At 39.7% G+C, this 12,502-nt stretch overlaps 1 protein-coding gene across 3 annotated transcripts in view; it reads right to left on the bottom strand.

Annotated features, from left to right (window-relative positions):
• Positions 1-12,502, bottom strand: part of UNC80 (unc-80 homolog, NALCN channel complex subunit) — a 223,869-nt gene that overhangs the window by 77,719 nt on the left and 133,648 nt on the right. For all 3 annotated transcript variants that reach the window (XM_047773388.1, XM_047773387.1, XM_047773389.1), the window contains 4 exons: positions 9,971-10,078; positions 8,332-8,470; positions 1,717-1,898; positions 1,061-1,192 (listed from right to left, as the gene is read on the bottom strand). In XM_047773388.1, coding sequence (XP_047629344.1) covers positions 1,061-1,192; positions 1,717-1,898; positions 8,332-8,470; positions 9,971-10,078 — 561 coding nt within the window. The remainder of the gene's footprint in view (positions 1-1,060; positions 1,193-1,716; positions 1,899-8,331; positions 8,471-9,970; positions 10,079-12,502) is intronic.

Below are 12,502 nucleotides of genomic sequence, written 5' to 3'. Positions count from 1 at the left end.
TGTGACCTACACTGCAGATCATGGCAAGGCTAGATCTTTAACCCACTGAGTGGGGCCAGGGATCGAACATGTGTCCTCATGGATACTTGTCGGGTTCCTTACCACTGAGAAACAACAGGAACTCCAAAAATCCAATGTTATTTTGCCATTCAAAGTGACATTAAAAAATAACATTAGTTAATTGGCTAAAGAAGATACTTTCTTATTTTGTATAAGGGTAAAACAGTATATCTGTCCTGGGGATATTTTGTGAGATGCATCAAAAATCTTTAATATTCACATACCAATTGCTCTAAATCCCATGGAAAATTACGCAATAATCATGAATTTGTTCAAGGAAATATGTTCTTTTTCAATTTTTGCTTTGTTTTCCAAATTTTCTTTATTACTCTTGTAATTTAGAAAAATGCCATTCAATGGGAGAAAAAGGCACATTTTGAAGATTCATCTTTTCAAAAGGCCCATAATTTTGGTTCTTGTTTACAAAGAGACTGTGTTCTAAAGTCAACTTTTCCTGAATTATATTACATGTATTAGTGATATTTTAGACCAGCGTTAAGACCTGAGGTCTCCGAGTGATGTTTGGATAATGATACTGATGATCAACAAGGCAAAGAACAGACTAAGGTCCAAACAAGGTGAACTCAGTTCTTTCTCTTATTCATTCAGGGGCACCCTCATTAACTGCTGGGTTAATGTAGGTTAAATTAATTGCTTGCTTTATAATAAAAAGAGGCAAAAGTACTACCTTTGGATAAGAAATCAATGCCTCACGCTTTTAATAGCTTTTATTATATAGTGGTTCTCCTTTCATTATGGAACAAAAGTGTCTTGGCTTAGAGGTCTGCAAATGCTCACTCCCAAATTAACATTTCTATGTTCTATTTCTATGGTCTTTCTATTCTATGTCACAAGAACTAAAGATCTTTTGCAGCTCATTTTCTGTGTTGTCATTACATTCTTATGACAAGAACAAACAAACTGAATCACACATTCATTGACCTTCTCTTTTACACGTCACCATGGAACCTGAAGATACAAGAAAGTGCCTGTTACTCACAGACTGGTCTTCATTTATTGGATCCTGGACACTCCCACTGCACTGAGGGACCCAGGGCGGGTCAAACATGGGGACGGATGGCATTCCGAGCACTGGCGAGGGCAGGGTGAAGTTTATACTGGGAGGTGGGATCTGTTGGTTGATGTCAGAAGAATGATGTAAGTTAACATGGAAAATGAGCTACAGTGATTCTGAACTATAATCATGACAGAATCTTACAGAGCACAGGATATTGTAAAGCACAGAATGAAATTCTCTGGGTCTCAGTTTGCTCATCAATCAAATGAAAGATTTAAACTTTATGATCTCTATTTGTGTTCATCACTCTATTCTCCAAAAAACATCTGTGTCTATATGGCAAAATGCCTGGAAGATTATACCCCAAACTTTATGAACTTACCTCTGGGAACAGTAGTGAGATCTTGAGGTTTATGGAAACTTGATTTTCTTAATCTGCATTCTTGTGTATTTCTATTTTTTTTTTAAGAATAAGAATTCACTCATATATGAATTAGGTTTACTTATATAATCAGAGAGAAAAAACAAAAGAAGCATTTCTTGGGCCATACACTGTGTTTTGTTTTGAGGTTCAAGGGATGAACCAAGCCTTGGGTTGGGTTTGTTCGTCAGATACCCATGTGAGCAGTATCCCTCACCTTAAAAATCTGCTGTGCTCCCTCCTCCATCCGGGGCCAGACCTGATAGCGAAACCTCCAGAGGGTGTGGAACTTAAGGACAGCGTTCAGCCTCTGCACGGTCTCTGGATGGTGGAACTCTGATGTTAGCATGTCAGACACAGCCTCGGGGACTTTCACCGCACACAGCAGGAACATGGCAGCTAAAGAGAGTCAACAATTCATCAGCTGCACATCTTTTAATTTTGCATGATTCCTGGGGGTGGGAGGGAAGAGGGGACTTCTTCTGTCTCTTGAGATTGATACTGAGCTACAGAGCCAAGCCACCAGCATTGGCAAAAGCAAATCTTGCTCCAGCCACCATAAACCAGACATTATCTTTGTGCCATCCACAATCTTCCAACATCTGGTGCAAGGGCAGTGACAGCATAACATTACAAGAGAATAACTCACTCTAAGCAAAGCCTCCTTTGATTCATAGCAAAAAGTGAATGTCAGAGTAAGTAAATGAAAAAGGAAATGACATACTCAAATACATTTTTTTTTAAGGAAATGGCTAGGGTTACTCTCAGAGTAACCCTGGGACAGTAGCTAAAAACATTAAAATGTCTCAGTTACACTAGCTATATTAAAAATATAATTTATAATGTAGACTCTATTAGAAACGCCTACCCCTCCAAGAGGTAGAAGAAATTGAGAAACAAAGAGAGATTTTGTGAACCATACCATTATTGTTTTTTAATTTTGGGAAATCCATACATCAATAAGAGAAAGGTCAGTGCCATGATAAGTTATGAAGCCAATGAACAATGAGGAAAAGAAATATACTCGATAGTACAGATGGAGGAGCCAGTGTCAATCATAAAAACATAACTTAAAATCTCTCTTGTACATTTTCCCAGATCCTCAAAACATGTTCACGCAATTGTGTTAGAATAACTAGGGTTGAGTCCCAGCTGTGAAACTTCTATGCTATTGATCTTAACCAAGCCTCTTAACTTCTTAGCTTTTGTTCCTCTACTGATATTCTCTACTGATAGAATGTCAATAATGATGAGGATGATAAGGTTACCTGCCTCCAAATTTGTTATTAGAATAAAATAACGTATGAGAAAGTGCTTTGTGACATGAAAAGTACTACAGAATCTTCAAGTGTATTTTATCTTTTAGAGGCAACATGGTGTATAGGAAGGGCATTGATTTGTAATCAAAAGATCTGGGTTTGGTTTCCTGCTCTGCTAATTCTGAGCTGTGTGCACTGTGTTAAAAGTCCTTTCAACCTTCTGAGTTACAGCTGGCTCATTTACACAATCATTGCCATGAAGATCAAGTAAGATGGTGTGTGTGATTCATTCTATAACCACTGTGAGCTATTGTCATCAGCAGATTTGACAATCCTTTTCTTTATCCTACCACCTCCTTAAAGCTCCACGCTTTCTCCTTTACTTTTCTTTAAAGTGTACTCTACTCTGTTTCAATTTTTTTTTCCTCTTTTACGGCCTTACCTGCCAGGGGTCGAATCAGAGCTGCAGCGGGAGCCTATGCCACAGCTGCGGCAATACTGGATACTTAACCCACTGAGTGAGGCCAGGGATCGAACCTGCATCCTCACAGAGACAACACTGGGTCCTTAACCCACTGAGCCTCAATGGGAACTCCCACTCTGTTTCAATTTTTAAACACCATGGTCCCTTCCTAAATTATTGCAGTTGGAGCTCTACCTCAATTTATTTACTGAAACAGTTTTCTGGTAATGCTCACTAATCAGCAGATCCAGTGGTATTTTTACAGCATTTGTCTCCTTTCAGCTTTTAACACCTTTATAACAATCTCCTTGAAGTCGAGATCTTCCTTTGCTTCCGTGGTTTGATATTATTGAAGTTCTACTTTTCTGGTCCTTTTTCTGAGTTCTGCTGGCCAGCTCTTTTCCTGTTCTCTGACGTTAGAGAAGGCCAGTGGCTTAGTGCCCATCCTTCTGCCTCCTCCTTTCTGCTGATTTTCCCCTGGAAATCATCTACTCACAGTGCTTCTGCTGCCACGTATATCAAGTTTTCCCAAGTTTATTTCTAGCTTTCTCATTAGCTTTAGTGTCATGTCACCAACGTTAGATCTCCTCATCATCTAAAAATCACTGTTTCTAAAACTAAACTACCCCACTCATTGCTGCTACATTAGACTTGGTAATCATTCACACCTTAGACACATTACGCCTTGGCTCAGAACCCCAGAATGGTTTCGCACAGTCCAATGGGAAGTCCACATTCCCAAGCTTGCTGTTCAAGATCTGTTACAATCCGAGTCCCACTTACTTGCCTAATGTTACAGACTCTTTATAAAAGCCACCCTTCTCAGGCTTTCCAAATAAACCCAGTGTGTTTCCACACTCCAGATAGCTTTGCATACACCATTTCCCCTTCCTTCTAGCTTTTCTTAAAGCCTAGTCCACCTGTTCATATAGTCCACGACAATGTCCCTGGCTGTCCCATATTTAGGGAGCATGATTCTCCCCAAACTTCTGCAGTTCTCCTTGGGAAATGCAGAGTCGAGAAGCAAACATCTGGGCTTTAATGTGAACCAAGATATTTTACAAAGACATTTGATGCAGCAGAGCATAAAAGAGCAAAAAGTGAGAATCACCCTAAATTTCCAGGTTAAATAAATTATGCTATATTCAATTCATTCAATGAAATATTTGGTAGCCATTAAAAAGAATAAGTAAACCTATAAACTGATGTTAAAAGTTCATCTTCTAGGGAGCACTCCTAACCATGTCTTGTTTGTCATTGCTCAATTCAAACTGCTTTTTTTTTGAAATGGTTAATATGCTTCAGTTTACCTTTTAACAGTTCTGGTGTCAGAAGAGGGAACCAAAGGAGATCCCCCTGAGAGCCCCCAGAAACAGTGAACCAGGCATAGGTACCTGCTGAGGCCCTGAGCTTTCTGCCTTCTCACTGCCTGTGGATGGAGATCATGGGTAAGTCCCTCTTGGATCCTGGATTCTAGTTCTGAAGCTTTTGTGTTACAGGGCATTGGAGAGTGGATGAAATGGGTGAATGAGGTCAAGAGTATGGCCATGGATGGCAACTAGACTTGTGCTAGTGATCACTTTATAGTGTGTACAGATATTGAATAGTAATGCTATGTACTTGAAACTTACATAATAATACTACAAAAGAGAGCCTATATGGTCAATCACTATTCTTGCTGCACTTACATAAATGATCAGGCCAAGTTTAACAAGACTGGACTTATTTTAGAAACAAATTAGTCTTACTGTGATTATCTTTGATAAAAATGAAGGTGACTGTAGAGGAAAAGATTATGGTTCAGTCGAAAATAAAACACGACTGCGTGAGTAACAGATTCTGGTCCTGTTCATTGTTTTTGAAATTTTGTTATATATCTCTACGCCAAACTGGAGTCTGAATTCTTCTGTTTTCCTCAAATATCTGGTTATAATTCTTGATTAAAATTCTTTTCCAATTTTTATTGCCCTTCTCCTCTAGAATCACTAAGAATAATGACTGCCCTTGAACCTTCTTAGGAGGGGTCATACAAGGTGCTCCACACTTACCCAGACGGCATTCAAACTTCACAGACTTGAACCTTTGGTCCACACGCCTCAATTAAAAAGGGCTCCTCCAAATTCTTGGAACTGCACACCAGCTGGAGATCTAAAATTAAAACTGACTAGGGAGGTTCCTACCCAGAAGCAGATGGCATCTTGCAGTAGACAGCTCTCTCTCAAGATCACAGATCAGGATATTTATCACCATAAAAAGCGTTTATTTCTTCTGTCTTTTCACTACTTGCTTTGGTTTCCTCTCCTAATTCTTACGAAGATGATGCTCTTTAACTCTGGCAGCTATGAATGAATCTACTGCTAAGGCCACAGCTGTACAACAAAAGCCCCAAGATTTTCTTGCTAAGATGGATTTAGATAATAGAATTGCTTTAGATGACTTAACGGCTGAACAAGGAGGAGTCTGTGCCATTGCAAATGCCCCCTGATGCACTGGGAGCAAGACCTCTAGTATTGTAGCAAATACCGAAAATGAACAAACAAGACACTTGGCTAAAATAGATACATTCTTTGATTTATTTGATACCACCTGGTTTGGTTCACTAGGGCCTGACTAAGGAGTACTCTTCAGTTTCTTGGTACTCTCCTCCTAATAGTTACCACTGTAGTCCCCCTGGTGTGCTATGTTCTCTCAAAGGTCTTAAGAACATGTTCATAGCCATTGGGAGTACATTAGAGGGTCTCACTGCGCTTGGAGAAGCAGAAACACATTGAACAACAAAAACAATTCTTCCACTGATATGACATCCTAACTGAAGAGTTTCAAAAATGAGACAAGAGAAACTTAATTCTGAGGGTGACAAAGAGTGGCATTAATACCAAATTTCTGGTAAATTTTTCACAAAGGAGAGGATGACCAAATGGCAGGAATTGTTAAATTATTTTAAAAGGAGGCCAGGAGGCTGAGGTGGCTCAAATGCCATGGCAACTTATATTAGCAACCCCAAATCTATACCTGTCAGTGCCTCGAGGTTACACATCAAATTAAGGATAGCTAATCACAGCCAATCAGGTTGAAAGCTATAGCCAATCAATAATTGCCTTTCTTTGCCTCTGCCTTTTCTCTATAAAAGTCTCTCCCTGAGCTCCTCTTAGTGGAGGGCTCCTAACCAGTTCTGGCTTGGCACTTCCCAATTAGAATCAATTTTTTCTCATACTCTTAAAATGAAAAAAAGTCTTCTGACAGACAAATGGCCAAAAAAGCACACGAAAAGATGCTCGACATCACTAATTATTAGAGAAATGCAAATCAAAACTACAATGAGGTATCACCTCATACCAGTCCGAATGGCCATAACCAAAAAGTCTACAAACAATAAATGCTGGAGAGAAAAGGCAACCCTCCTACAGTGTTGGTGGGAATGTAAGCTGGTGCAACCACTATGGAGAATAGTATGGACGTTCCCTAAAAAAATACAGAATTACCAGGAGTTCCCCTTCTGGCTCAGTGGAAACAAACCAACTAGTATCCATGAGGATGCCAGTTAGATCCCTGGACTCACTCAGTGGATTAAGGATCTGGTGTTGCTGTGCCGTGGTATAGGTAGCAGATACAGCTTGTATCCGGTGTTGCTGTGGCTGTGGCTTAGGCCTGCAACTTTAGCTATGAGTTGACCCCTAGCCTGGGAACTTCCATATGCCACACCTGTGGCTGTTAAAAAAAATGGAACTACCATATGATCCAGCAATCCCACTCCTGGGCATATACCCAGAGAAAATCATAACTCAAAAAGATATATGCATCCCAATGTCCATCATGGTACTATTTACAGTAGCCAAGATATGGAAACAACCTATATTTCCATCAACAGATGAATAAAGATATGGTGTGTATATATACACAATAGAATACTATTAAAAATGAATAAAATAATGCCATTTGCAGAAACATGGATGGACCTTACTATCACACTAAGTGAAGTCAGACAAAAATGATTATCATATGAGATCACTAATATGTGGTGAAAAATGATACAGAAGAACTTACAAAACAGAAACAGACTCAGATTTTGAAACAGACTTAAAATTACCAAAGGGGAAACATGAAGTGGGGAGAGGGATAAATTAGGGGTTGTGATTGACATAAGTACACTACTATATATAAAATAGGTAACAAGAACCTAGAGTGTAGCACAGGGTAACCTACTGAATACTGTGTAGAACCATATGGGAAAAAAATCTGAAAAGGAGTGGACATATGTATCTGTATAACTGATTTACTTTGCTGTACACCTGAAACTAACACAACTTTGTAAGTCAACTATACTCCAATAAAATCTTTAAAAAAAATCTTCTAGAAACAAATGAAAAATGCAAAGTATGGAAGTTATGGTACGTCCTATTGTGTGAAAAAGGAAACATGTAACACACACATACATAGGTATTTGTGTACATATATATGCATACGGTAACATAGAAGGTTTCTTGGGAAATTAAGAAATTGTCATTTCTGAGAAAGGGGACTGGGGATTATGGGAAAGAGGGTGATACTTTTAACTTCGTAACTTTACATCATTTGAATTTTTACCATATGATTTTTCTATTAAAATAACTATATAAAATTAAAGGAATATCATAAAAAGTGGGAAAAGAAGAACCCACATTTTATACCTACTATTTACTAGTTATGTGGCTTTGGCCATGTCACTTAAATTTTAATACATTTGTTTTGAGATTGTAATTTGGACATAGAACAATACTCACATCCCTCATATAAGATTTAATAAAATTAATATGGCAGTTCACAGTCAATCTGGGAAATCACAACATACAAAAAGACTTTTATCTTTTGTGAAATATAGTGAAAAGGCAGGTTCTAGGGGAATTATAGAGAATTTGCTATCCCTGTGCCAACTACACAGTGACATGAAAAAGGTACGCAGAGAACCTGAACCTGCTTCCCTTGAGTGGATAGCACTGTCTAGAGTTCTAGCCGCTGCTATCGATCCGACCTCAAGGTCAGATGGAAAATGGCAAAAGGTGAAAATGGAACGACTGTGCCTCTCTCTTAATGAGTAGCAGCAGTGCCAGGGTCCCCGGTGGTCTTTCTTTACCTGCTGCCCCTGCCATGTGCTCATCCATGCTGAGCAGAAGCTCCCAGGCAGCTGGCTGGATGTCTCCATACATCTCCTCTGTCAGAATTGGTGCTGCCTTGATTAGCAGAGATAAGGGCGCAGGCGACAAGCTCATCACCTGGGAAAAGATGGGAATGACGTCTTAAAATCTTTGAAGACAGATTGCTGTACTCCTCTTGAAAGTTAAGTGTCATTTCCCCCCTCTCTGCTTTCCTTAAATGACCTTAAAATACTTTCCAATGTGGGAGCACATTTATTGGTACGATTATAATAAGCTTTATACCTTTTTAGCTGATGCATAATCACCCCCAAATCATATGAATTTTCTAATACTTCCACCACAAAAACTAATTTGCAACCACTTAGGGAATAAACTGTAGAATAAGCATAGCTGCAAGAGAAAAGAGGCTCCAGCCAACATATCTTCGTGTTAGAAGTCCTTGTGGATGTCCACAGCATCTTATTTTCCTCCCTATTAGGAGCTGATTTCCACTGGAGACTGTTGAGAAGCCTCCCATTTTTTTTCTTTTTTGTCTTTTTGTCTTTTTTAGGGCCGCACCCATGGCATATGGAGCTTCCCAGGCTAGGGGTCGAATTGGAGCTATAGCCTCTGGCCTACACCACAGCCACAGCAACATGGGATAAGAGCCATGTCTGCAACCTACATTACAGCTCACAGCAATGCTAGATCCTCAACCTAGTGAGTGAGGCCAGGGATCAAATGGGCAACCTCATGGTTCCTAGTCGGATTCGTTTCCACAGTGCCACGACGGAAACTCTGAGAAGCCTCCCATTTAGAAAGGCGTTCCAGTCAGAAACTTTTCTAAGCCGGTGAACTTGGATGCCATTTTCCCTTCAAAATATCATACACTGTGGTTACTGCCCTGGACTAACCCCCCCAAATCCTATTTAATCCATTATTTTCAATAATCCAATATTATTATTCAATAATCCAAATAATTCAATATTATTTCAAAATAATTTCAAAAATCATAAAAATGATTAACATAGGTTTGGGGCAAGTCTAGGTCTTTATCATTTAAAATACTTATTTAAAACCCTTGGAACTTTTTTTTCTTTTCCCCTGGGGAAAGATATTACAATTTAGAATTTAGCTTGTAATAACAATATAAAAATGTGTCAAGCAGTGGACAAGTAACTAAGTGTACTATCTCTTCTAATATATGCAATAATCCTTTGAGACAAGTCTGGATTCTAAATCCCCATTTTAGAGATTAGGCAACTAAAATTGAGACAAATTAAGTAACTTGCCCAGAGCCAGAGCAGCAGCTATGGGATCTGAACCCAGACTGCCATTCCAAGACCTGTGGGCATTGCTACCACATTCATGGGATGCTGGCTCCACTGGAGTGGAGAGAGCAGGAAGAGGCATGGTTCTAGTCCAGCTCCCCAAGCCTGGTCTCTAAGGAAGTTGGCTGTCCAACAAAAAGGGAGTTTTCCTTGCATACTTGGTGGCACTCTTGCTCACCAACTTAGATGGGTTTTTATGCCAACCCTGTGCCAATTGGCCTTATATGTCCCAAACATCAGTTAACAGGCTACCTGGCATTCTCTGCCTATTACCGTTCATGAATATTTCCAATTCATGTGTTAATACCTGCAGTCTGATGTACTTCAGCATCCCAGAGTCCTTTTTCCCTTCTAGGTTGGCATCTGAAATTCTCTTCTTCAGAGAAGGTGTCCTGAGGCATGATTTATCTGAGCACTGAAAAGATCATGAGATGAGCGGCAAAGAGGGCTGCACTCTGTCAAAAACCAACAGTGCTGTTTTCCCCCAATTTTCTAAACAACCAGCTTCTAATGGAAAGATGAATTTCAGGCCTTTTTATAGGCCTACACTTTCTGAAAGTGATAAAGGCAGTTAATTTGATAATGAAAAGGGAGCTTAGGGATATCTAGCAAGAAACTCCTCTTTCACTGTTGATAATGCCAGGATCCAGAGAGGTGGATTTACTTGACTAAGTTGCAAAGTTGGGTATTAGCAGAAAAAGGAAAGGACAGAATCTCGCAACTCTGATTCAGAGCTCATTATGTTTCACCGAGCTGTCAAAAACACAAATCTTTTAAAATATTATCAGTTAAAATCTGCTGTAATAGGCACTTCACAGGGTTGGATGTTACAAGTTGACCACTGGAAGAAAGAAAATATTTCAAAAAGATGTGTTAGGAAGTGACAGATAAAAGATTTTCATCAAGGAATGCTACTGGAATTTATAGCATCCATTATGCAGGTAAAGTAATTTCTTTAAAAGCCATACTTGTCTATAGGAGGCAGCACCTCTTCTTTCAAATTGTCCCCTCAACCAGAGTCCAGAATAGGCATGACTCATCTGCATATGCACAGAGGAAACAGCACCTTCTCCTGACTCCCTAAATGCCAAGGAATAGAATGGACAGAGTGGCTGGGAGAATGATTGCTCCTAATGGTGACAGGTGCTTGTTTATTTAAACTGAGTCCTGATGCCTCCTATTTTTCTTCTCTAGGCAAAATACATCCCTTTGCACTATATAAACGCTCATTTGTTTTTCCAGTGCTGTGTCAATGAAACACTTTCTCCCTCAATGCTAAGGGAAAAAACTGAACTCCTTAACAATTGTTGAACAGAGCTTCACAGTGTTATAGGCGGAGATATTTTGAAAGAAAAGGCAGATTTGAAAGTATATGTGTGTTCCAAGAAAGTCTTTGAAAAGTCTGACAAAAGGACCCAAGACAATACATCTGTTATGTGACTGGTATGGAATGAACTTTTAAATGAATCTACTTGGAAACAAATGAATCAGAGCTCTTGCTGTGTTTTCTAAAGATAAAAACATGGAGGCATATACTTGGGAAAACATTATCTGGGCAGAGAAATCCTGCATTGCTTTTTCTTCCCCCTGTGAATGTAAATGCAATACACAGCATAAGTGCCATGTCTACTTTATGTATTTTGAAAACTGTTCTAAAAACATATATAGCAATCATTTTCCACATAAATGGAGGGATATATATGACTTGATTTTTAAAAAGCCAATGTATTTAAAAAGTGGTATCTTTCTGATTTTATACTATTTATAAAAGAATAAAAATCATTATGTAAAATTAAAAAATACATGTAAATTGTACGATACTTGGAAAAGACAAGAAAACTATGAGGAAGAAAACAAAAATCCTTATAATCCCCAACACAGTGATGGCCATTATTTGGGTCCTTTCAGCCTTTTGTCTCCTATACATCTTGGCACAACTGTGATGGTGCTATGTATGGGGCATGCAATTTTATTTATTTATCTATTTATCTATTTATTTATTTTTGTCTTTTTAGGGCCACACCCATGGCATATGGAGGTTCCCAAGCTGTGATTCGAATCGGAGCTGTGGCCTCTGGCCTACACCACAGACACAGTAACACCAGATCTGAGCTGCATCTGTGACCCACACCACAGTTCATGGCAATGCCAGATTGTTAACACACTGAGCAAGGCCAGGGTTCAAACTACATCCTCATGGATACCAGTCAGTTTATTTTCCACTGAGCTGTGACAGGAACTCCTGGGGCACACAATTTTAAAATTTCACTTCATTATGATTTTATGATGAATGCCGTCTCAGAACATTACATTTATTTTAAAATATGATTTTTGGATATTTAAAATATTATATGTCTTTCTCCTTTGGATGGACATTTTGTCTTTTCAAGGTTATCTTTGAACAATAATTTGGATTAATTTATAGAAATTTTACAGGAGCACCAGGACAAGCCCCTCCCGGCCATGAGAAGTGCCCTTCCACCACAGTGAGCACCTGCCAGTCCTACTCACCCTCAGGAAGTGCTCCTTTGCCTGGGAATGAGTGGGCTATCCCTGCCCACCCTCAGGAAGTGCTGCACTCCTGCGGAGCAAGCTGCCCAGTACCATCCGAGCTGGGGAAGAGCTCCGCAGCCCAGAAGCACCAGGGCAGGACCTGCCCAGCCATGGGTAAGTGCCCCTCCACCACGGTGAGTACCTGCCAGTCCCTCCCGCCCTCAGGAAGCGCTCCTTTGCCTCAGAGTGAGCTGGCTAGCCCCACCCTCCTTCAGGAAGTGCTGCACTTCTGCAGAGAAAGCCACCCAGCACCATCCGCTCTTGGGAAGAGCTCCGTGGCCCAGGA

Source organism: Phacochoerus africanus, chromosome 3 (genome assembly GCF_016906955.1).
Source record: "Phacochoerus africanus isolate WHEZ1 chromosome 3, ROS_Pafr_v1, whole genome shotgun sequence".
Classification (NCBI taxonomy): Eukaryota; Metazoa; Chordata; class Mammalia; order Artiodactyla; family Suidae; genus Phacochoerus; species Phacochoerus africanus.
The sequence above is the reverse complement of the archived record's forward strand: the minus strand, read 5'-3'. Positions and strand labels throughout refer to the sequence as shown.